Source organism: Bufo gargarizans, chromosome 2, assembly GCF_014858855.1.
Source record: "Bufo gargarizans isolate SCDJY-AF-19 chromosome 2, ASM1485885v1, whole genome shotgun sequence".
Classification (NCBI taxonomy): domain Eukaryota; kingdom Metazoa; phylum Chordata; class Amphibia; order Anura; family Bufonidae; genus Bufo; species Bufo gargarizans.
In genome coordinates, this window is record NC_058081.1 from 708,991,673 (window position 1) to 709,014,153 (window position 22,481).

Sequence of the window (22,481 nt, forward strand, 5' to 3'; positions counted from 1 at the left end):
TTACATTCTTATTGAAGTTATTAACCCTTCCTTTACCTCCAGAACCTCAGATCTCTCTAATCCGCCTCTGCAGATTACAGTCGGAGGACATTCCAGAGATTACCGCCCGCCTTTATTACCGCCATCATCCTGCCAGCGGATGATTACCGGTGTAGTTAACCCACAGCCACCATTGTTCTGGCGGCGGGGATGTGAGCAGAAGATGATGGCTCCTGAACTCCCCGCATTCGCCATACGTGTCCATGTCTCAGTACATACATCCCGTGTCACGTGACCCACCCTGGATCATGTATTATACATACTGCTGTCGCTATGATATATGTAACGCTCCCATCCTCCATCTTTGGTGTACGGAAAGCAATGTAGGTGAATACAGGGAGGTGATGTGACTGCTGGGTCCTTGAGCCTCCGCTTTGAAGGCATCTTAAAGAGGTTCCTCACCCACATGTATTTTTAGAAGCATCTAATCAATAATGCAGGCTGAGGTGGGAAATGGCGCGGTATGACTACTGCCAAGCTGCCTTCCCCCTTGTCAGCTGGCAGCACAGTGCCAGCTGGGAGCTGAAGAGCTGCGTCACTTTAGGTAGGCCGGTTGCTAAGGGCATACTGACTAACAACTATCATGGGGTTGTCAGGCTGAGCATCCTTAGCAACCAGTCTTGTTTCGGATCAGTCATGTTTTAACTTCAGCGCCCATAGCAACCAATCACAGCACAGCTTTCAATTCTGAAGAGTGCTATTCCAAATGAAAACTGCGCTGTGATTGGTTGATATGTAGCAACAGACCTAGCTTTGCTGGGACAATCCTGGGAGCTGGATAGGAAAAGGGGCAGGGTCTGGGCAAACCCAACTCAACAGTAGGCGTTCCATGGCGGTTTGGGGGCGCTTTCGGGGCTAAAGGTCTTAAGAAAAACATGTCATAGTCGCCGTTTATTTATCAAATGAACAAAGGGGTTGTCCTTGATAAAAAAAAACCCATGGCAGCTTCCTTCTGAAAATATACTTAGCAGTTGGTAAATTTAGGGCATGTAAGCCCCACCCCAAGTAATGCCCCCAAAACCACCAGGACCACCCATAGTTGGCAACAGTCCCAAATTTGGAGGGATTGTCGGTAGTTTTCAGAGGCAGTCCCTGCAAATTCTGGACTGTTGCTGAATATGGGTGGACCTGCTGGCAGATTTATCAAGAGCCAAAAATGGGTGGGGCTTAGGTAAACCCACCCATAAATGGGAGGTGTCACATGGTTTCTGGATGTTCCCCAGGTAAGGCTTATTTGTCCCAAACCAATTGCAAGGTGGGGCTTAGTTAAATCCCGCCCATTTTCATCCCATGACACACTGAATTTGCAGGGACTGTTGACACCTATGCAAAAACGGCATCACACTTGTCTGCAGTTTGTACGTGGTACTGCAGCTCAACTCCCTTCATTTCAAGCCGAGCTGCAATGCCACAACCCAGGGACAGGCATGGTGCTGTTTTTGGAAGAAACCAGCCATGTTTTTCCAATCCTGTACTAACCCTTTAAACAGTGGGTAACCATAGCAACAATCCACCGCGGATAAGAGATCACGTGACTCACCCCAGCGTTGTCATGGTAACAATAGTGTACCAGAAGGACGACGGAATGCTAGTAAACTTCGTCTTGCTCGTTCCCTTCTCTGCATAGAACATCACAGTGGCGAAGATGATGATGGCCATGGTCAAGGAGAAAAGGAGAAAGCCGAGCTCGGAGGCGCAGCTCTTCAAGGTGTACCCGAGAATCCGTAGTCCTTGGGAGTGGCGGGAGAACTTGAAGATGCGGAAGACTCGGAAAACACGTAACGTGACAAAGGCACCGCTCACATTATCGTTCTCTGGCATGACCAGCTGTATGTAGTAGGGCATGATGGCCACCACGTCAATGATACTCATGACACTACGCATGAACTTACAACGACTTGGGGCTGCAAAGAGTCTCATAAGGTACTCGAAGGTGAAGATGAGGACACAGGCCGTATCCATGCAGTCAAAGGCTGTCACATATTTTTCCCCACAAGGCAGATCCTTAAGGCGCCCGGGTGGTGGACGACAAGGCACCGTTTCCACCACGTTTGCGATCACTGAGACGGCAATGAAGAAACCCGTGACGTAATAGAAAACAAGAGCCATAGTGCTGGTGTGAGGGTTTTCAAAGGCCCTCCACAGTCTTTGTCGGAAGGTACTGTCGGGGGGTAGAGGGGTATCATTAGCTGTTTCTGCTTCCGTATCCTCCGCGAGTCTCTCCAGGTTCTCTTTTTTACGGTCGCGATATTCTTCTAGACAACAATCTCCGATGATCTCCGGTATGATACCATAGAATGACAGCTCTTCATCGAAGGCTTGGATACACTCATGGCGTGGATAATGTAGCTTGCCTGTTCGGTAGAAGTTGAGAATGTGCCTAAACATTTCTGGATCCCGGTCAAAAAAATATTCCTGTGTCTCCTGGTTGAAAAAGAATTCCTTCTCAGTGCTTCCTAACAAAGTGTCCGGGTAGCGGTCCAACGTATTTTTCCACGTCTGGAACTTCCTACCACTGACGTTCACCACCAGTATTTCGTCGCTTCTTTTTCTCTTGTCGCTTGGAGGCTTGGGCATTGGCCTCTTCGCAAGAGGAAGCCATCCCACCGCTGCTGCTCGAGCGAAGGGAAGCCATGTTGCCACTCCAGCCGCCATAGTTCAGTGGCTAAGTCTTCAGTGGCCACAAGTCCAGTGTTTGGATCCAGTATGTGACCATAAAAAAAGTGGACCTGCCTTAGGGAACCAGAGGGGCGTTGAAGAATTTTGGTATTTCAGTGCAAGTCCAAGAAGGCAGATGTGAGGGATAATCAAAGATGGTGACCTCGTCCCAGCAATACTTCTCTAGAGATTCCAGTTTCAGTAAGACAAGGCGGGGAACATGTGGGCTTGAGTTGAAGGTCTAGATCCACAGCTGCGCTGGAGGTTTAGTCAGGTCATAGTACACTATAGTTGTCGGCCGTTTTGTTATTTTGTTTTCCAAATTCTCGCTCTTGGATTCTCTGACTGCATTTTACAGATTCTTCCTGTGTTCTTCTCCCACACAATCTGTAATTAGATTTCTTTCCAATATATTCTTTTTCTGTTGGCAGATTAAGAAAATTTTTGAATATATAAGATGTAAGGAAGAAAATAAAGTCTTATTTGTGTTAAATACCTTCTCCCAATCCTAGCAGACTAACTTCATGACACATTAGTGGACATTAGACCTCTTACTACTGCAAATAGATACCAGCCATAGACCATTCAAGTCCTCCCAATACACAAAACCTTAGGAGAGGTTCCTATCACCTCCACCTTAAAAGAGTCTTGAGGACTCTTATGAGACTAACTTCATGACCCATAAGTGGACATCATGACTTAGACCTCTTACTGCCAATGGATACCAACTATAGACCATTCAAGTCCTCCCAATACACAAAACCTTAGGGCAGGTGGTTTCTATTACCTTTATCTTAAAAAGTCCTGAGGACTCTGTACCTCCACCAATACATGGTCATCCTATCCCCTGGCTAATATATGGTTATAGAATCTTGTAATTTTTATGAAATATTTAGAAGGTACAGCACTTGACTTTTATCAAAAACCATACTGGAAAACCCCCTGTCTATACTTCCTGCTAGGTGGTCCCTCCACACTCAGGTGGACTTTAGCTGTCTATGGCCGTCATGAATTACTACATTTCCCATGTGGGGGACCATTCTGAGTAGATGTCCTGTTGGCCATGGCTTTCAGGAATCGTCTGTTTGCTGGGCGTTCTGGGAACTCGACCCCTCGGAATGGTGGTACAAAGGAGTTTTCTGTGATGAGCACTGACTTTGAAGACCCTTTTGGCTATGGACCCTCGGCCGCTACCCCACCCTTGGTTAAGATACACGAACCCCGGAATCCATGAGGAATGCAGTAGGCCTAAAAACTCCCCAAGATGTCACTGTCGCAAACCAGTACTAGACATTTCATCATTTAATTTTCCTTCTCGTTGAGTTCAAATCTGAAGAAAAGGACTACTCTCTTTACTATCCGTCATCTGACTAATTCCCTTCCAATAGAGCCCGCTGCTGTCTAGGAGCTGTCCCCCTCGGAAGGGACTGTCACTCAGGATCCTGAGCAACCAAAGTGGACTCCACTTTAAACAGAATTAATCAGTCCTGAGGGAATCTCTGTGTCATGCTCCGTCCACTTTGGATCAGTGTTCCCTGGAGTGTTCCTTTAAAAATAAAAAAAAAGCAGACTACAGTTTCTTTGTAGATACTGTATACGATCTATAGTAGTACGTTTTAGTAATTCCCTTATTTCTATGACTTCCCTTAAAGGATTTATCCTATGATTAATGTAAAAAAAAAAGATCATATAGTGCATAAATATCTTTTTTAAGAAAGCTAGAACCGGCCCTGTACCTCACATGGCTCTACAGATCTCCCCGTTCATTGCTCCAATCGCTCTGCTAGATTTATTTCAACTTGGCACATCAGGGAGCATGTCCTTTCTCTGCGGTCGTGTCCTTTCTGCTGCAGCTTTCTCCCTATAACAGCTCAGGGAGCCTGTCCTTTCTGTGCAGCCAGTGGCGTGGCTAGAAATGACTGGGCCCTAGGGCTGCAGCTAACGATTATTTGAATAATCGATTAGTTGCCGATTAATTTCTACGATTAATCGATTAATCGGGAAAAACGACAAAATTACAAAACAGAGGTTTATATGATCTTACTTGAAAAATTATGTTCAAAGGCCATATTAAAACAAATTGTGGACGACACTTATGGGGGATCTGTGGACGACACTTATGGGGGATCTGTGGACGACACTTATGGGGGATCTGTGGACGACACTTATGGGGGATCTGTGGACGACACTTATGGGGGATCTGTGGACGACACTTATGGGGGATCTGTGGACGACACTTATGGGGGATCTGTGGACGACACTTATGGGGGGATCTGTGGACGACACTTATGGGGGATCTGTGGACGACACTATTATGGGGGATCTGTGGACGACACTTATGGGGGATCTGTGGACGACACTTATGGGGGATCTGTGGACGACATTTATGGGGGGATCTGTGGACGACATTATGGGGGGATCTGTGGACGACACTTATGGGGGGATCTGTGGACGACACTTATGGGGGGATCTGTGGACGACACTTATGGGGGGGATCTGTGGACGACACTTATGGGGGGATCTGTGGACGACACTTATGGGGGGATCTGTGGACGACACTTATGGGGGGATCTGTGGACGACACTTATGGGGGATCTGTGGACGACACTTATGGGGGATCTGTGGACGACACTTATGGGGGATCTGTGGACGACACTTATGGGGGATCTGTGGACGACACTTATGGGGGGATCTGTGGACGACACTTATGGGGGGATCTGTGGACGGCGTTTATGGGGGATCTGTGGACGACACTATTATGGGGGATCTGTGGACGGCGTTTATGGGGGATCTGTGGACGGCGTTTATGGGGGATCTGTGGACGGCGTTTATGGGGGATCTGTGGACGGCGTTTATGGGGGATCTGTGGACGACACTTATGGGGGATCTGTGGACGACACTATTATGGGGGATCTGTGGACGGCGTAGTTATGGAGAGGGGGATATGTGCACTGTTATGGGCATAACAGTGCACAGATCCCTTTCCTCATAACAGTGCACAGACCCCCCTTCCCATAGCAGTGCCATACACAGACCCCCCCTCCTCCCCATAGCAGTGCTATAGACAGATCCTCCCCCCTCCCCATAGCAGTGCTATACACAGACCCCCCTTCCCCCTAACAGCCCCGGCGCTTGCATCTTTATTTTACCTTTTTACAATGACGCTCCCGCTCCTGTAACAGCCAGGCAGAGCGGACGGCGGCGTAACGTCACTCAATCACGTGACGCGCCTGCTCCGCCCACTTCATGAATGAAGGAGGCGGAGCAGGCGCGTCACGTGATTGAGTGACGTTACGCCGCCGTCCGCTCTGCCTGGCTGTTACAGGAGCGGGAGCGTCATTGTAAAAAGGTAAAATAAAGATGCAGCGCCCGCCCGCATAGCAACGAATCGGCGATTATTCGATAACTGGATTCGTCGACAACGAATCCAGTTATCGAATATAATCGATTACATCGATTAATCGTTGCAGCCCTACAGTGGGCCCTACAGCAAGTTTGTGAACGGGGACCCCCTCACCCCAGCAACTTCTTTGCAACCCCCACAGTGTCACTGTATATAATGTCATTTTATAATACTGTTGAGGGGGCTCTGACAATAAAATCTTTTAGTCCTCCTCCTGGGTGGGCCCCTTCTGCGTCTGGGCCCCAAAGCAGTTGCTTCCCATTACGCCCCTGTGTGCAGCTCTCTTCCTATCACAGCTAAGGGGGTGTGTCCTTTCTGCTGGAGCTCTCTCCTCATCACAGCTCAGTGAGTGTGTGTCCTTTCTTCTGCAGCTCTCTCAATATCACAGCTCAGGGGGCATTTCCTATCTGCTGCAGCTCTCTCCTTATCTCAGCTCAAGTGCTGTGTCCTTTCTGCTGTAACTGTCACAGAAAATATGGCTGATGGAACTGAGCATGTGCGACCACCTCAGCCATGTTACTGAGGTGGACGGACAGGGCAATAAGGTAAAGAACAAACAGGTGGCGCTATAAAGATATACATTGTATTGAATAACTCGGGGTCTAAATTAATTTTGAAATACATTTAACATTTTAAATTTGGTTGTTTCAAAAATGTGGATTTTTTTTTTGTAGGACCACCACTTTAAAGCCGGCAAAGGGGGCCATTTCAGTACAAGTCAGGGCTTTTGCACTTATGCCATTCCAAATGCTGACGCCAGTTAATGATTGGAGTCCCCCTTTTGTTTCTGGCCACAAAGTGCGCCATGGGCTTCAGATACAGAAAGCGTAGGAGGGAAATTGTATTGACAGTAAAAGAGAACGACCTGAAATAAAAAATAAGCGCAAAACGAAAACGAAATGAAGATTGTTGGTCGGCCTCCAAAAAGTAGAAAGAATCACAGAAGATGTATGGAACAGATACAAAAAAAATCTTGCAACATCGTTTCTCAAAATCCTGACATCCTAATGGGCTGGGAGAATACTGAACTTTCATAGGTCAAGAGAAGTACTTAATGGAGGACATTAGGTCACCCCATTCATCGTGCCGGTGATTGACAGTGGAGCTGAGTCTGACTCCATTGTGGCTGTAAATGTGCAATTAAATGGGCATGAGACGTGTATTAGCCTCCCAAATTACGTGTCTGTCAGAGGACTTAATGACGAGCACTCCTTCCTTAAAGGGATTCTCTTCCTAAATGTATATTTACCATGTTACTGTAAGTCTATTGATAAAAAAAAGTTCAGTCACTGTGTACATACATTACTTATCCTGTACTGATCCTGAGTTACATCCTGTATTATACTCCAGAGCTGCACTCACTATTCTGCTGGTGCAGTCCCTGTGTACATACATCACATTACTTATCCTGTACTGATCCTGAGTTACATCCTGTATTATACTCCAGATCTGTACTCACTATTCTGCTGGTGCAGTCACTGTGTACATACATTACTTATCCTGTACTGATCCTGAGTTACATCCTGCATTATACTCCAGAGCTGCACTCACTATTCTGCTGGTGCAGTCACTGTGTACATACATTACTTATCCAGTACTGATCCTGAGTTATATCCTGTATTATACTCCAGAGCTGCACTCACTATTCTGCTGGTGCAGTCACTGTGTACATACATTACTTATCCTGTACTGATCCTGAGTTACATCCTGTATTATACTCCAGAGCTGCACTCACTATTCTGCTGGTGGAGTCACTGTGTACATACATTACTTATCCTGTACTGATCCTCAGTTACATCCTGTATTATACTCCAGAGCTGCACTCACTATTCTGCTGGTGCAGTCACTGTGTACATACATTACTTATCCTGTACTGATCCTGAGTTACATCCTGTATTATACCCCAGAGCTGCACTCACTATTCTGCTGGTGGAGTCACTGTGTACATACATTACTTATCCTGTACTGATCCTGAGTTACATCCTGTATTATACTCCAGAGCTGCACTCACTATTCTGCTGGTGGAGTCACTGTATACATTACATTACTTATCCTGTACTGATCCTGAGTTACATCCTGTATTATACTCCAGATCTGTACTCACTATTCTGCTGGTGCAGTCACTGTGTACATACATTACTTATCCTGTACTGATCCTGAGTTACATCCTGTATTATACTCCAGAGCTGCACTCACTATTCTGCTGGTGCAGTCACTGTGTACCTACATCACATTACCTATCCTGTACTGATCCTGCGTTACATCCTGTATTATACTCCAGAGCTGCACTCACTATTCTGCTGGTGCAGTCACTGTGTACACACATTACATTACTTATCCTGTACTGATCCTGCGTTACATCCTGTATTATACTCCAGAGCTGCACTCACTATTCTGCTGGTGCAGTCACTGTGTACACACATTACATTACTTATCCTGTACTGATCCTGAGTTACATCCTGTATTATACTCCAGAGCTGTACTCACTATTCTGCTGGTGCAGTCACTGTGTACATACATTACTTATCCTGTACTGATCCTGAGTTACATCCTGTATTATACTCCAGAGCTGTACTCACTATTCTGCTGGTGCAGTCACTATGTACACACATTACATTACTTATCCTGTACTGATCCTGAGTTACATTCTGTATTATACTCCAGAGCTGCACTCACTATTCTGCTGGTGCAGTCACTGTGTACATACATTACTTCTCCTGTACTGATCCTGAGTTACATCCTGTATTATACTCCAGAGCTGCACTCACTATTCTGCTGGTGCAGTCACTGTGTACACACATTACATTACTTATCCTGTACTGATCCTGCGTTACATCCTGTATTATACTCCAGAGCTGCACTCAATATTCTGCTGGTGCAGTCACTGTGTACACACATTACATTACTTATCCTGTACTGATCCTGAGTTACATCCTGTATTATACTCCAGAGCTGCACTCACTATTCTGCTGGTGCAGGTAGTGTGTACATACATTACATTACTTATCCTGTACTGATCCTGAGTTTCATCCTGTATTATACTCCAGAGCTGTACTCACTATTCTGCTGGTGCAGTCACTGTGTACACACATTACATTACTTATCCTGTACTGATCCTGAGTTACATTCTGTATTATACTCCAGAGCTGCACTCACTATTCTGCTGGTGCAGTCACTGTGTACATACATTACTTCTCCTGTACTGATCCTGAGTTACATCCTGTATTATACTCCAGAGCTGCACTCACTATTCTGCTGGTGCAGTCACTGTGTACACACATTACATTACTTATCCTGTACTGATCCTGCGTTACATCCTGTATTATACTCCAGAGCTGCACTCACTATTCTGCTGGTGCAGTCACTGTGTACACACATTACATTACTTATCCTGTACTGATCCTGAGTTTCATCCTGTATTATACTCCAGAGCTGCACTCACTATTCTGCTGGTGCAGTCACTGTGTACATACATTACTTCTCCTGTACTGATCCTGAGTTACATCCTGTATTATACTCCAGAGCTGCACTCACTATTCTGCTGGTGCAGTCACTGTGTACACACATTACATTACTTATCCTGTACTGATCCTGCGTTACATCCTGTATTATACTCCAGAGCTGCACTCACTATTCTGCTGGTGCAGTCACTGTGTACATACATTACTTCTCCTGTACTGATCCTGAGTTACATCCTGTATTATACTCCAGAGCTGCACTCACTATTCTGCTGGTGCAGTCACTGTGTACACACATTACATTACTTATCCTGTACTGATCCTGCGTTACATCCTGTATTATACTCCAGAGCTGCACTCACTATTCTGCTGGTGCAGTCAGTGTGTACATACATTACATTACTTATCCTGTACTGATCCTCATTTACATCCTGTATTATACTCCAGAGCTGCACTCTGTGGTGCTTCTGGAGTTGCCGGTTTTCTACTTTCAGATAAGTCTTGTCTGTTCTTATTGTTTGGTGTTTGTTATATTCCCTGTTGTTTGTATCTGGGCCTGAGACAGAGACTTCCTTTCGTCCATCTGGGGAGGAATGGGTTGTCTCTGGTCCTAACCTCATTCCAGGGCCCTATGGGGATATAAGGGCCTAGGTATCCTGCTTATGAATATTCCTACCTACAAGGTCTATTCAGATTGATAGGTAGTCGGGGCCCGGATTAGGGTTGTCTAGGAGGTGACCTGTTCCTTCCCTAGTTTCCAGGCCCAGTTACTGTTCCCCTTCCCTCCTGTGTTCAGTGTGGAGTTTCCCGGACAGCTACAGGGGCTGTCTCTGGAGGTAGCTGACCTCCGCTCGACCTGTCGTGAACCTAAAGTTGCTCTCCCGGATAGATTCTCGAGGGGAGTGATAATGTTATTTGGTTCAGGGAAGCGTGCAAATGGTACTTTAAGTTGCGTCCACACTCATCTGGGGACGAGAGCCAGAGAGTGGGTGTGATTATTTTGTTGCTTAAAAGGGACTTCCAGTCTTGGGGATTTCTCTTCCGACCGGATCACAGTCTCTCCAATCAGTAGATGCATTTTTTGGATCTTTAGGTCTCATCTATGATAACCCGGACCGAACCTCCCTGGCCGAGACTAAATTACGCGGCCTGCGTCAGGGAGAGCGTTTGGCGGAGATCTATTGTTTCGAATTTAGGAGGTGGGCTACGGATACTGAGTGGAACGATCCAGCTCTCCGTAGCCAATTTTGTCAGGGATTATCTGAGAGGCTGAAGGACGCTTTGACCTTTCATGAGAATCCTGAGTCTTTGGAAGCCGCTATGTCTTTGGCTGTACAGCTGTACGTATTGATTGATGCCTGAGAGATCTAAGGGCCCGCTCTCTCAGGACTTTCTATTACATAACGTACCGTATTCCTTTGACTCTTTGGGTGAAGAGACTCCTGAGCTTATACCTGGGGATGAACCCATGCAATTAGGGGGAGCGACTCCGGGATCTGCTTGCAAAAGTAGGAGTCGCAAGGGGACATTTTGTCAATATATGTCCAAGCATTCAGCGGCAAAAAGAGAAACAAAAAGGGGCGTCTAAATCCCATCTGACTATCGGAGGTGTGAATGGGGAGTCAGAGAATGTGCATTTATCCTTTGCTGGTAGTACCAGATTTCTCCTGACTGCCGAGGTGGCGCTAGAGTAAAAAAACGGTGGGAATTGAAGTATTTATCCACAGCGGGGCCTGATTGATGCTCAGTTTGGCTGCATGCACAGGTTATCACTAAGTACATTAAAATAAAAAAGGACGATCCTGTATTTTCTATTGATTCTGCCCCTCTTACTCAGAGGTGCCACGGTATTGCATGATAGCAGATTAAGAGTGGGTGACTTTCATCAAGAAGTTATCTCGTGTTTTGTCTTGGAAGGTCTCCCGGCATCTATGGTTCTGGGTTTACCGTGGCTTACCAAGCATAGTCCAACTATCGATTGGCAAGCTAGGCAGATTCTGGATTGGGGGGACTATTGCATTAATAATTGTCTCAATACATCCTTTTCTGTGGTTACTACTAAGGCTGTACCCTGTTTTATATCTGAGTTTGCCGAGAGTGGATGTCAGGATTAACCTTCATATGATTGTCCTGTCAATCTTATTCCCAGGGCTAAATTGCCTAAATCTAGGTTGTATAATCTTTCTGAACCTGAAAGGCAGACCATGAGAGAATATATTGCCGAGAGTTTGAAGAAAGGGCACATAAGACCTTCCAAGTCTCCAGTGGCAAAAAAAAGGAGGTCTTTGGCCATGTCTGGATTTACGTGAACTCAATCAGATTACTATCCGTGATCCTTACCCTCTTCCTTTGATTCCCGATTTGTTTAACCAGATTATTGGTGCCAAGGTGTTCTTCATGTAAGACTTAAGGGGGGCATATAATTTGGTTAGGATCAAGGAAGGAGATGAATGGAAGACTGTTTTTAATACTCCTGAGGGGCGCTTTGAGAACCTGGTCATGCCTTTCGGGTTGACCAATGCCCCGGTGGTCTTCCAACATTTTGTAAATGACATCTTTCATCACCTGGTGGGGAGGTTTGTGGTCGTGTATTTGGATGACATTCTTATTTATTCTCCTGACATGGAAACACATCAGGATCACGTTAGACAGATTCTAAGGGATAATAAATTGTTTGCAAACTTAGAGAAATGTGTTTTTTGCGGTACACGAGGTGCAGTTCTTGGGCTACCTGCTGTTTTCGAATGGATCCTGAGAAAGTCCGTGCTGTATTGGTCTGGGATCGACCCGAAAATCTGAAGGTTCTTATGCGTTTTTTAGGATTCACCAACTATTACCGAAAATGTATTAAGAATTATTTGACAATAGTAAAACCCTTAATGGACATGACTAAGAAAGGGATGGATGTCTCTGTATGGTCTGATTCGGTGTTGCAAGCCTTTTCTGCGATTAAGGAAAGCTTCTCTTCTGCTCCCATACTGGTGCAGCCACATGTGTCACAACCGTTTATTGTGGAAGTGGACGCATCTGAGGCAGGGGTAGGAGTAATTTTGTCACAGGGCCCATCACCTGGTAAATGGTGACCATGTGCATTTTTCTCAAAAAAACTATCCCCCGCTGAGAAAAATGATGATGTGGGTAACAGAGTTGCTGGCCATTAAATTGGCTTTTGAGGAATGGCGTCATTGGTTGGAAGGGGCGATTCATCTGATCACGGTATTCACTGATCACAAAAATCTGGCTTATCAAGAGTCGGCGAAACGACTGAACCCAAGACAAACCAGATGGGCCCTGTTTTTCACCAGATTCAATTTCACGGTCATCTATAGTCCTGGGATTAAGAATGTCAAGGCGGACGCCTTGTCACGTAGTTTCCCTGGAGGTGGTGATATCCGCCCTCTACCCTGACCTTGAGGTGAAGGTGTTAGAGGCTCAGGGCGACGTTCCGGACTCATGTCCCTCTGGGGAACTACTTGTGCCACCGGAATTGCGTCACAAGGTGTTGGAGGAACATCATTGTATGGTTCTTACAGGACATCCTGGAGTAGGTCCACTGCCAACCTCATATCTCGTAGATTCTGGTGGCCGGGGTGGCGTAAGTGTGTGAAGGACTATGTGTCAGCCCTTGCACAGGTATTTGTTGACAACACTGTAAAACTTCATGGCATTCCCTCTAACGTGGTCTCAGATTGTGGGACTCAGTTTGTTTCCAGATTCTGGAAGGCCTTCTGTACTCGTCTGGGAATTCAACTGTCCTTTTCTTCGGCTTTTCACCCTCAGTCGAATGGACAGACGGGGCGTACTAATAAGAGTCTGGAGACTTGAGATGTTTTGTATCTGAGAACCAGGAGGAGTGGTCTTCATTTTTGTCTTTGGCAGAATTTGCCCTAAACAATCGTAGTCAGGAGTCCACTGGTGAGTCGCCGTTTTTTGGGGCCTATGGATTTCACCCGCAGTTTAGCACATTTTCTGGTTCTAATACTTCTGGTATCCCTGAGGAAGAACGTTTTTCGTCATTATTGTCATCAATATGGCGAAAAATTCAAAATAACTTGAAAAATATCGGCAACAAATATAAACGTGTGGCTGACAGGAAACATATTAATGGTCCGGATCTAAGTGTGGGTGATTCTGTGTGGCTGTCCACAAGAAACATTAAGTTGAAGGTACCTTCCTGGAAGTTGGGTCCAAGGTTTATCGGCCCATATAAGATCACGGCCATTATAATCCTGTAGCTTTTTGTCTTGAGCTTCCTCAGGCCCTGAAAATTCATATTGTGTTCCATAGGTCTTTGTTGAAAAAATATGTGGAACCTTTACATCCACCTTCCTTGCCACCCGTCATGGTGGACGGTAATTTGGAATTGGAGATCGCGAAAATAGTTGACTCTCGAGTTCTCCGTGGATCCCTTCAATATCTTGTCCACTGGAGAGGTTATGGACCGGAGGAGAGGATGTGGGTGCCGGCATCCGGCATTAATGCCAATCGTTTTGTAAATAATGCCTTTCATAGATCTCACGGAGGTCAACCGTAGTAGGGGGGGGTACTGTCACGGACGTTCCCGTGGCAGGTACTAGGAGATCGGAGAGACTGGCAACTTGTGGGTTAAATTGACAAGTTCACTGTGGATCTTATTGTGTCTGTGTTTTGGTGAATACCACACCCCTTGCTTCAGGTGTTGCTTGTTGATAATTTACCTTTCCCATAAGTAGCCGCTTCTCACTCTTGGAGGTGCGGTTTATAGATTTTCTTCCTGCCTTCTCACTAGCTGGTCGGTTGTACTCTGTGGTGCTTCTGGAGTTGCCAGGTTTCTACTTTCAGATAAGTCTTGTCTTTTCTTATTGTTTTGTGTTTGTTATATTCCCTGTTGTTCGTATCTGGGTCGGAGACACAGACTTCCAATCGTCCATCTGGGGAGGAATAGGTTGTCTCTGGTCCTAAACTTATTACAGGGCCTTATAGGGAAATCAGGGCCTAGGTATACTGCATATGAACATTCCTAACTTCAGGGTCTATTCATATTGTTAGATAGTCAGGGCCCAGATTAGGGTTGTCTAGGAGGTGACCTGTTCCTTCCCTAGTTTCCAGGCCCAGCTACTGTTCCCCTTCCCTCCTGTGTTCAGTGTGGAGTCCCCCCCCCCAACACTGATCCTGAGTTACATCCTGTATTATACTCCAGAGCTGCACTCACTATTCTGCTGGTGCAGTCACTGTGTACATACATTACATATACTGTACGGGTCCTGAGTTATATCCTGCATTATACTCCAGAGCTGCACTCACTATTCTGCTGGTGGAGTCACTGTGTACATACATTACTTATCCTGTACTGATCCTGAGTTACATCCTGCATTATACCCCAGAGCTGCACTCACTATTCTGCTGGTGGAGTCACTATGTACATACATTACCTACCCTGTACTGATCCTGAATTACATTCTGTATTATACTCCAGAGCTGCACTCACTATTCTGCTAGTGCAGTCACTGTGTACATACATTACCTACCCTGTACTGATCCCGAGTTACATCCTGTATTATACTCCAGAGCTGCACTCACTATTCTGCTGGTGGAGTCACTTTGTACATACATTACCTACCCTGTACTGATCCTGAGTTACATCCTGCATTATACTCCAGAGCTGCGCTTACTATTCTGCTGGTGGAGTCACTGTGTACATACATTACCTACCCTGTACTGATCCCGAGTTACATCCTGTATTATACTCCAGAGCTGCACTCACTATTCTGCTGGTGGAGTCACTGTGTACATACATTACCTACCCTGTACTGATCCTGAGTTACATCCTGCATTATACTCCAGAGCTGCGCTTACTATTCTGCTGGTGGAGTCACTGTGTACATACATTACCTACCCTGTACTGATCCTGAGTTACATCCTGTATTATACTCCAGAGCTGCACTCACTATTCTGCTGGTGGAGTCACTGTGTACATACATTACTTATCCTGTACTGATCCTGAGTTACATCCTGTATTATACTCCAGAGCTGCACTCACTATTCTGCTGGTGCAGTCACTGTGTACATACATTACTTATCCTGTACTGATCCTGAGTTACATCCTGTATTATACTCCAGAGCTGCACTCACTATTCTGCTGGTGGAGTCACTGTGTACATACATTACTTATCCTGTACTGATCCTGAGTTACATCCTGTATTATACTCCAGAGCTGCACTCACTATTCTACTGGTGGAGTCACTGTGTACATACATTACTTATCCTGTACTGATCCTGAGTTACATTCTGTATTATACTCCAGAGCTGCACTCAGTATTCTGCTGGTGGAGTCACTGGGTACATACATTACTTATCCTGTACTGATCCTGAGTTACATTCTGTATTATACTCCAGAGCTGCACTCAGTATTCTGCTGGTGGAGTCACTGGGTACATACATTACTTATCCTGTACTGATCCTGAGTTACATCCTGTATTATACTCCAGAGCTGCACTCACTATTCTGCTGGTGCAGTCACTGTGTACATACATTACTTATCCTATACTGATCCTGAGTTACATCCTGTATTATACTCCAGAGCTGCACTCACTATTCTGCTGGTGGAGTCACTTTGTACAAACAGTGAGAAACAAAAGTACTTAGAAATCATGGAGGGGTCTGACATTCACATTGTAGGTGCGTTCCCACTCTGATACAGAATAAAAAATAGATAAATCAGGAAATCACATTGTATGATTTTTACAGAATGTCTTTGTCTTGCACAGCTGAACATAAATATTTGAACACCTGAGAAACAGCAAGAATTCTGGCTCTCAAAGACCTGTTACTGTGCCTTTAAAAGGTCCACTTCTACTCCACTCATTAATCTAACTTAGTAGCACCTGTCTGAGCTCTGTAAAGACCCCTGTCCACCCCACAGTCAGTCAGACGCCAACTACTACCATGGGCAAGACCAAAGAGCTGTCAGAAGACACCAGAGACAAAATGGTGGACCTCCACAAGGCTGGAAAGGGCTACGGGGCAATTGCCAAGCAGCTTGGTGAAAATAGATCAACTGTTGGAGGAATTGTTAGAAAATGGAAGAGGCTAAAGACGACTGTCAGTCTCCCTCGGACTGGGGCTCCATGCAATATCTCACCTCGTTGGGTATCACTGATGATAAGAAAGGTGAGGAATCAGCCCAGAACTACAAGGGAGGAGCTGGTCAATGACATGAAGAGAGCTGGGACCACAGCTTCAGAGGTCACTGTCGGTAGAACACTACGCCGTCATGGTTTCAAATCATGCATTGCACGGAAGGTTCCCCTGCTCAAGGCATCACATGTCCAGGCCCGTCTGGAGTTTGCCAATGACCATCTGGATGATCCAGAGGAGGCCGGAGAGAAAGTCATGTGGTCAGATGAGACCAAAGTAGAACTTTTTGGTCTAAACTTCACTCGTCGTGTTTGGAGGAAAAAGAAGGATGAGTTGCATCCCAAGAAGACCATCCCTACTGTGAAGCATGGGGTGGAATAGGGCCATTAATTGTGAGATTTTGAGCAACAACCTCCTTCCCTCAGTCAGAGCATTGAAGATGGGTCGTGGCTGGGTCTTCCAACATGACAACGACCCGAAGCACACAGCCAGGATAACCAAGGAGCGGCTCCGTAAGAAGCATATCAAGGTTCTGGAGTGGCCTAGCCAGTCTCCAGACCTAAATCTAATAGAACATCTTTGGAGGGAACTGAAACTCCGTGTTGCTCAGTGACAGCCCCGAAACTTGACAGATGTAGATCTCTGTGGAGGAGTGGGCCAAAACCCCTGCTGCAGTGTGTGCAAACCTGGTCAAGAACTACAGGAGACGTTTGACCTCTGGAATTGCAAACAAAGGCTTCTGGACCAAATATTAAAACGGATTTTCTCAGGTGTTCAAATACTTATGTTCAGCCGTGCAAGACAAATACATTCTTTAAAAATCATACAATGTAATTTCCTGATTTATTTATTTTTTATTCTGTCTCAGAGTGGGAACGCACCTACAATGTGAATGTCAGACCCCTCCGTGATTTCTAAGTGGGAGAACTTGCAAAATCGCAGGGTGTTCAAATACTTCTGTTCCTCACTCTACATTACATTACTTATCCTGTACTGATCCTGAGTTACATCCTGTATTATACTTCAGAGCTGCACTCACTATTCTGCTGGTAAAGTCACTGCGTACATACATTACTTATCCTGTACTGATCCTGAGTTACATCCTGTATTATACTCCAGAGCTGCACTCACTATTCTGCTTGTGCAGTCACTGTGTACATACATTACTTATCCTGTACTGATCCTGAGTTACATCTTGTATTATACTCCAGAGCTGCACTCACTATTCTGCTGGTGCAGTCACTGTGTACATACATTACTTATCCTGTACTGATCCTAAGTTACATTCTGCATTATACCCCAGAGCTGCACTCACTATTCTGCTGGTGGAGTCACTGTGTACATACATTACTTATCCTGTACTGATCCTGAGTTACATCCTGTATTATACTCCAGAGCTGCACTCACTATTCTGCTGGTGCAGAATGTATGTACTATATACCTGTTTCCAGGGGCTATATACCCCTGTCCAGTTGCCCTATTATATCATTGAGGGGTCCCGTCTCTGGAAATGTAAACGACTGATCTGTATGAGACAGTCCCTTTAACTACCAAAATGGCTGGCTTCAGTGAAAGGACGCATGGCCCATTGCTTGTCCCACCAGGACTATTTGAGCATACAGACATCATAGAGGGAGGTGGTCACACCTGGGACACCCCTCGGAGAGCTACATCAGAGAGCTGATAATAAGCAGCAGAGATGGAATCTGATTGGTTGCCCCCCCGCAATATTACAGACCCCCCCATCCCCCATCATTACACAGCCGACTACCCCCCTAGTATTACAGAGCCGGGGGTGCGTGTGTATCCACTGATATAAGCTAGTGAGGACGTGTGATCACAGTCGTCCTAATGTGACGCTGACATATTCACGAGCGCTGCGCTGGATTGTTCACTTCCCAACAAATACAATGAAATCTTGATTATCCGCACTAATGACGCCGTACAGACGATGAGCGCTGCTCAGGAGAACGACTCACTTAATTATACAACAAATGTGAGCTACAGCTGGGAAATAAAACACTTAAATAAAACTACTAAACGTACTGATGGGAAATACCAACATCGTCTCTGCTCCGTCTGCCTATGTTCTATCTATCGTGAGTATGGCGCAGAGGCGACTAGCCTTAGAGGATGAGACCGCAGCCCCAGGTGCATTGTTTCTAGACCATCAGATTCTGGATTAGTGGACGTTCTCTGTACATTATCTGTGCAGTTCTCTTCGGGTTTCATACGTTGCGGCTTTTCCCTTTCCGCTGCGTCCAGGAGGATGCGGTGCGTGTACCGGGGGGGACTGTTTACACGGAGCATCTCCACAGTGCATATCTCTGCATCCTATCGATCGGCTCATCTGCTGAGCCCTGGACGCTGTAGGTAATGGGAATCATTCACACACGGCTCTGCAGGCAAACACAGTGCCCTGGACCACATCTGTAGAAGCTGGCATTGGCAGGGTGGCACATAGCTACTCTATGCTGTGCCAGGCTGACCCGTATACCTGGACGGCTGTATACAACCAGTATTTACTGCATGTGTACAAGACATCATCCCCTGCCTTACAGGCACCATGTAACGCTGTGACCACCACAACAGATGCTGCCTCCAAAAGATGTCCCTCTACCAACAGTGCCTGCTGTCCGCCAGGTGTTCCTGGGTTCTGCTCACTAATAGTCCCCACCAGGTCTCCATCAACAGTCCCGTGCTGCTCTCCACCGTCTGCATTCATGATACCATCTGTACCTACCTGTTCTCCATCATAAACCTCAGTCTGCTGTCCATCAAGCTCTCTATCAAAGTTCCTTCACAGTTCTCCACCAGCTGTCTCTCTGAGTTCTCCATTAGATGTCTCAGCCTGTTCCCAGCAAGATGTCTCTCACTGCTTTCCACCAGATTTCACAGTGAGAACTCCTCCATCTGCTGCTGTCCACCACCAGTCCATCTACTGTCTACAAGAAATTATTATTATACATTCTCCATGTTCAGGTGATCTTCTTCAGCTGGCCCTTTCTATACACTCTCTCACATTAACTCCCTGCCCTGGTACTGTCAATCAGTGGCAATGTCTTCATAAGATGGTGCTATCAACAGTCCTTTACCCATGGCAGTCCGTATATGTATGGTCCAGTAGTCCAAAATTACTAACCATTGACAGTCTACTCTTGTTTTCCACCTGTAGCCCTCCTTAATTCTCCACCAGTATATTCTGCTGCCCATCCATTTGTTACCCCCTCCATTCAACAGTTCTCTTCTGTTCACCATCAGATAATCCTCTGCTCCCAACCAGAAGGCAAAACCTTCTCTGTTCTCCAACAGCAGTCCCCCTCTTTTGGACAACAGAAGATCCCATTTGTTCACCCTCAACAGTCCCTCGGTTCTAGACTAGTAATTTCTCCATTCTTCAACAGCATTCCCCCACTTAATCTGCACCAGCAGTCTCCCCAGCAGTCCCTTTTTTTTTTTTCATTAGTAGTCCCTTTCTTTACTCCACAAGTAGGCCCCCCTCAGATCTCTACCATCATTCTCCTCTTTTTCTTCATAATTAGTCTCCTCAATGATTTTCACCAGCAGTCATCTCATTTTATCCACTAAGTAGTCCTTTTCTTTTCTCCACCAGCAATCCTCTCCTTTTTCTCACCAACAGTCCTCCTCAGATACATCAGCAGGCCTCCTCAAAGCTCCATCTGAAGCCTACCTTAAAGCTCCAAAAGTAGTCTCCCTCAGAGTTCCCACCGAAGCCCCTTTTCTCCACCAGAAGTCCCATCAGTTGTTCCACCAGCATTACACAAAAATCTCCACCAGCACTCCCTTCCTTTTCTCCGCCAACAGTTTATTCCTTTCCTCCACCAGCAGTTCCCTCAGAGCTCCACCAGCAGTCCCTTCCTTTACTCCTCCAATAGTCTCTTTTTTTTCTCCACCAGCAGTCCCCCTCAGATTTCTACTAGTAGTCCCTATAGAGTTCTACCAGCAGTTCCCTCAGAGCTCCACCAGCAGTCCCTTTTTTTCCACCAGCAGTTCCTTTCTTTTCTCCACCAGCATTCCCTAAGATCTCCACGTCCCTTCCTTTACTCTACCAGCAGTCCCCCTCACAACTCCACCAGTAGCCCCTTCCTTGTCTCCACCAACAGGCTCTTTTTTGTCTCCAACAGCAGTCCCTTCAGAGTTCTACCATCAGTCTCCCTCAGAGCTCCACCACCAGTCTTTTCCTTTTCTCCACCAGCAGTCCCCCTCAGATCTCCACCAGCAGTCCCTTCCTTTTCGTGACCAGCAGTCCCCCTCAGAGCTCTTCCTGCAGTATCCCTCAGAGCTCCACGAACAGTCCCTTCCTTTTCTCCACCAGCAGCCCCTCTCAGAGCCCCGCCAGCAGTCCCTTCCCTTTCTCCACTAGCAGTCCCCCTCAGATCTCCTCCACCAACAGTCCCTATCTATTTGCCACCTGCAGTCTGTGCTTTCCACCACCCTGCCTGTCTGTATTCCATCAGCTGTGCCTGTATCCCCTATGATGACTAGCCTGTGGCATACCAGGGTCTACATGAGCAGTTCTTACCTGGTCTCCATCAGAAGTCCTTGCTGTCCAGGTGGCTCCTATTCTCCACAGCGGTCCAGCAGAGACACAGGGGTCAGCGCGGGTCTGCCTTCCCTCATCTCAGAGCCTGGATTAGGAGTATTCCTCCTCCCTATCATCACTCCCCTCCCTCTTCTCGCCATCCTCACTCCCTTCTTCTCATCTCTTAATCGCTCTGCAGGAGGAGGGACCTGGCGGAGGTTCTAGCACTCAAGCCAGGGAACAGGGGATGCAAGTATTTGGGATTGCATGGGGCATTAACCCATGATTTGCTGTGCTAGAGCCAGGGCTAAAGGACTGCAATGAGTACTATTAACCCCTAGATTGCTGCAGCACCGTCTCAGATATGGAAGGCAGGAGAGCAGTGTTAACCTCTGCACTGCAGTACTGGAGCCAAATATGGGAAACAGGATGGGAGTATTAACTTGTAGACATATATAATGTAATTAGAGCACTTACCGGTCACTGCAGCACTAGGACTACATACAGCGGGGAGGATTGACCTCGGTCCTGCAAGTTCTGCAACCCTACAGTGAAAAAAAGGGAAGATGATGGGAGTATTAACCTCTGCACTGCAGCATTGGAGTCAAAACACAGTGGTTACGATGGCAATTTTAGCCTGGGCAGTGCAGCAATGGAGGTAGATACACTGGACTGGATAATGGGAGTAGTCACCTCTGCACTGCAGTCTGATACAGGTATTGTGATAGGAGTATTTACCTGTGTACTGCAGAACTGGAGTCAGATACATAGATATGATGGGAGTATTAACCCAAAGCAAAATGGGAGGAGTAATACTTGCACTGCAAAACTGGAGCCAGATAAAGGTGATGAGATAGGGTCTCCTGTATATAATTATATATGTACAGCTGGTATAACCTGGGTATCTCCTGTATATAATTATATATGTACAGCTGGTATAAGTTATACATCTTCTTGTATATAGTGATATGGACCATGCTGGTATAACCTGGGCATCTCCTGTATATAATTATATATGTACAGCTGGTATAAGTTATACATCTTCTTGTTTATGATGATATGGACCATGTTGGTATAACCTGGGCATCTCCTATATATAATTATATATGTACAGCTGGTATAAGTTATAGCTCTTCTTGTATATGATGATATGAAGCATGATGATATAACCTGGGTATCTCCTATATATATTTATATATGTACAGCTGGTATAACCTGGGTATCTCCTGTATATAATTAGATATGTACAGCTGGTATAACCTGG

The 22,481-nt window shown here is 46.0% G+C and overlaps 1 protein-coding gene across 2 annotated transcripts in view; it reads right to left on the minus strand.

Annotated features, from left to right (window-relative positions):
- The window catches only part of LOC122929087 (potassium voltage-gated channel subfamily D member 1-like), a 39,157-nt gene extending 17,857 nt beyond the window's left edge, over window positions 1-21,300 (minus strand). The window contains exons 1-2 of one of the 2 annotated variants that reach the window (XM_044282542.1): window positions 21,218-21,300; window positions 1,580-3,118 (exon numbers count right to left, since the gene is read on the minus strand). In XM_044282542.1, coding sequence (XP_044138477.1) covers window positions 1,580-2,694 — 1,115 coding nt within the window. In that variant the 5' untranslated portion in view covers window positions 2,695-3,118; window positions 21,218-21,300. Of the gene's footprint in view, window positions 1-1,579; window positions 3,119-19,417; window positions 19,447-21,217 lie in introns of those variants that run through there. The other variant, XM_044282543.1, reaches the window with a different exon arrangement.
- Between the last annotated feature and the right edge of the window lie 1,181 nt (window positions 21,301-22,481).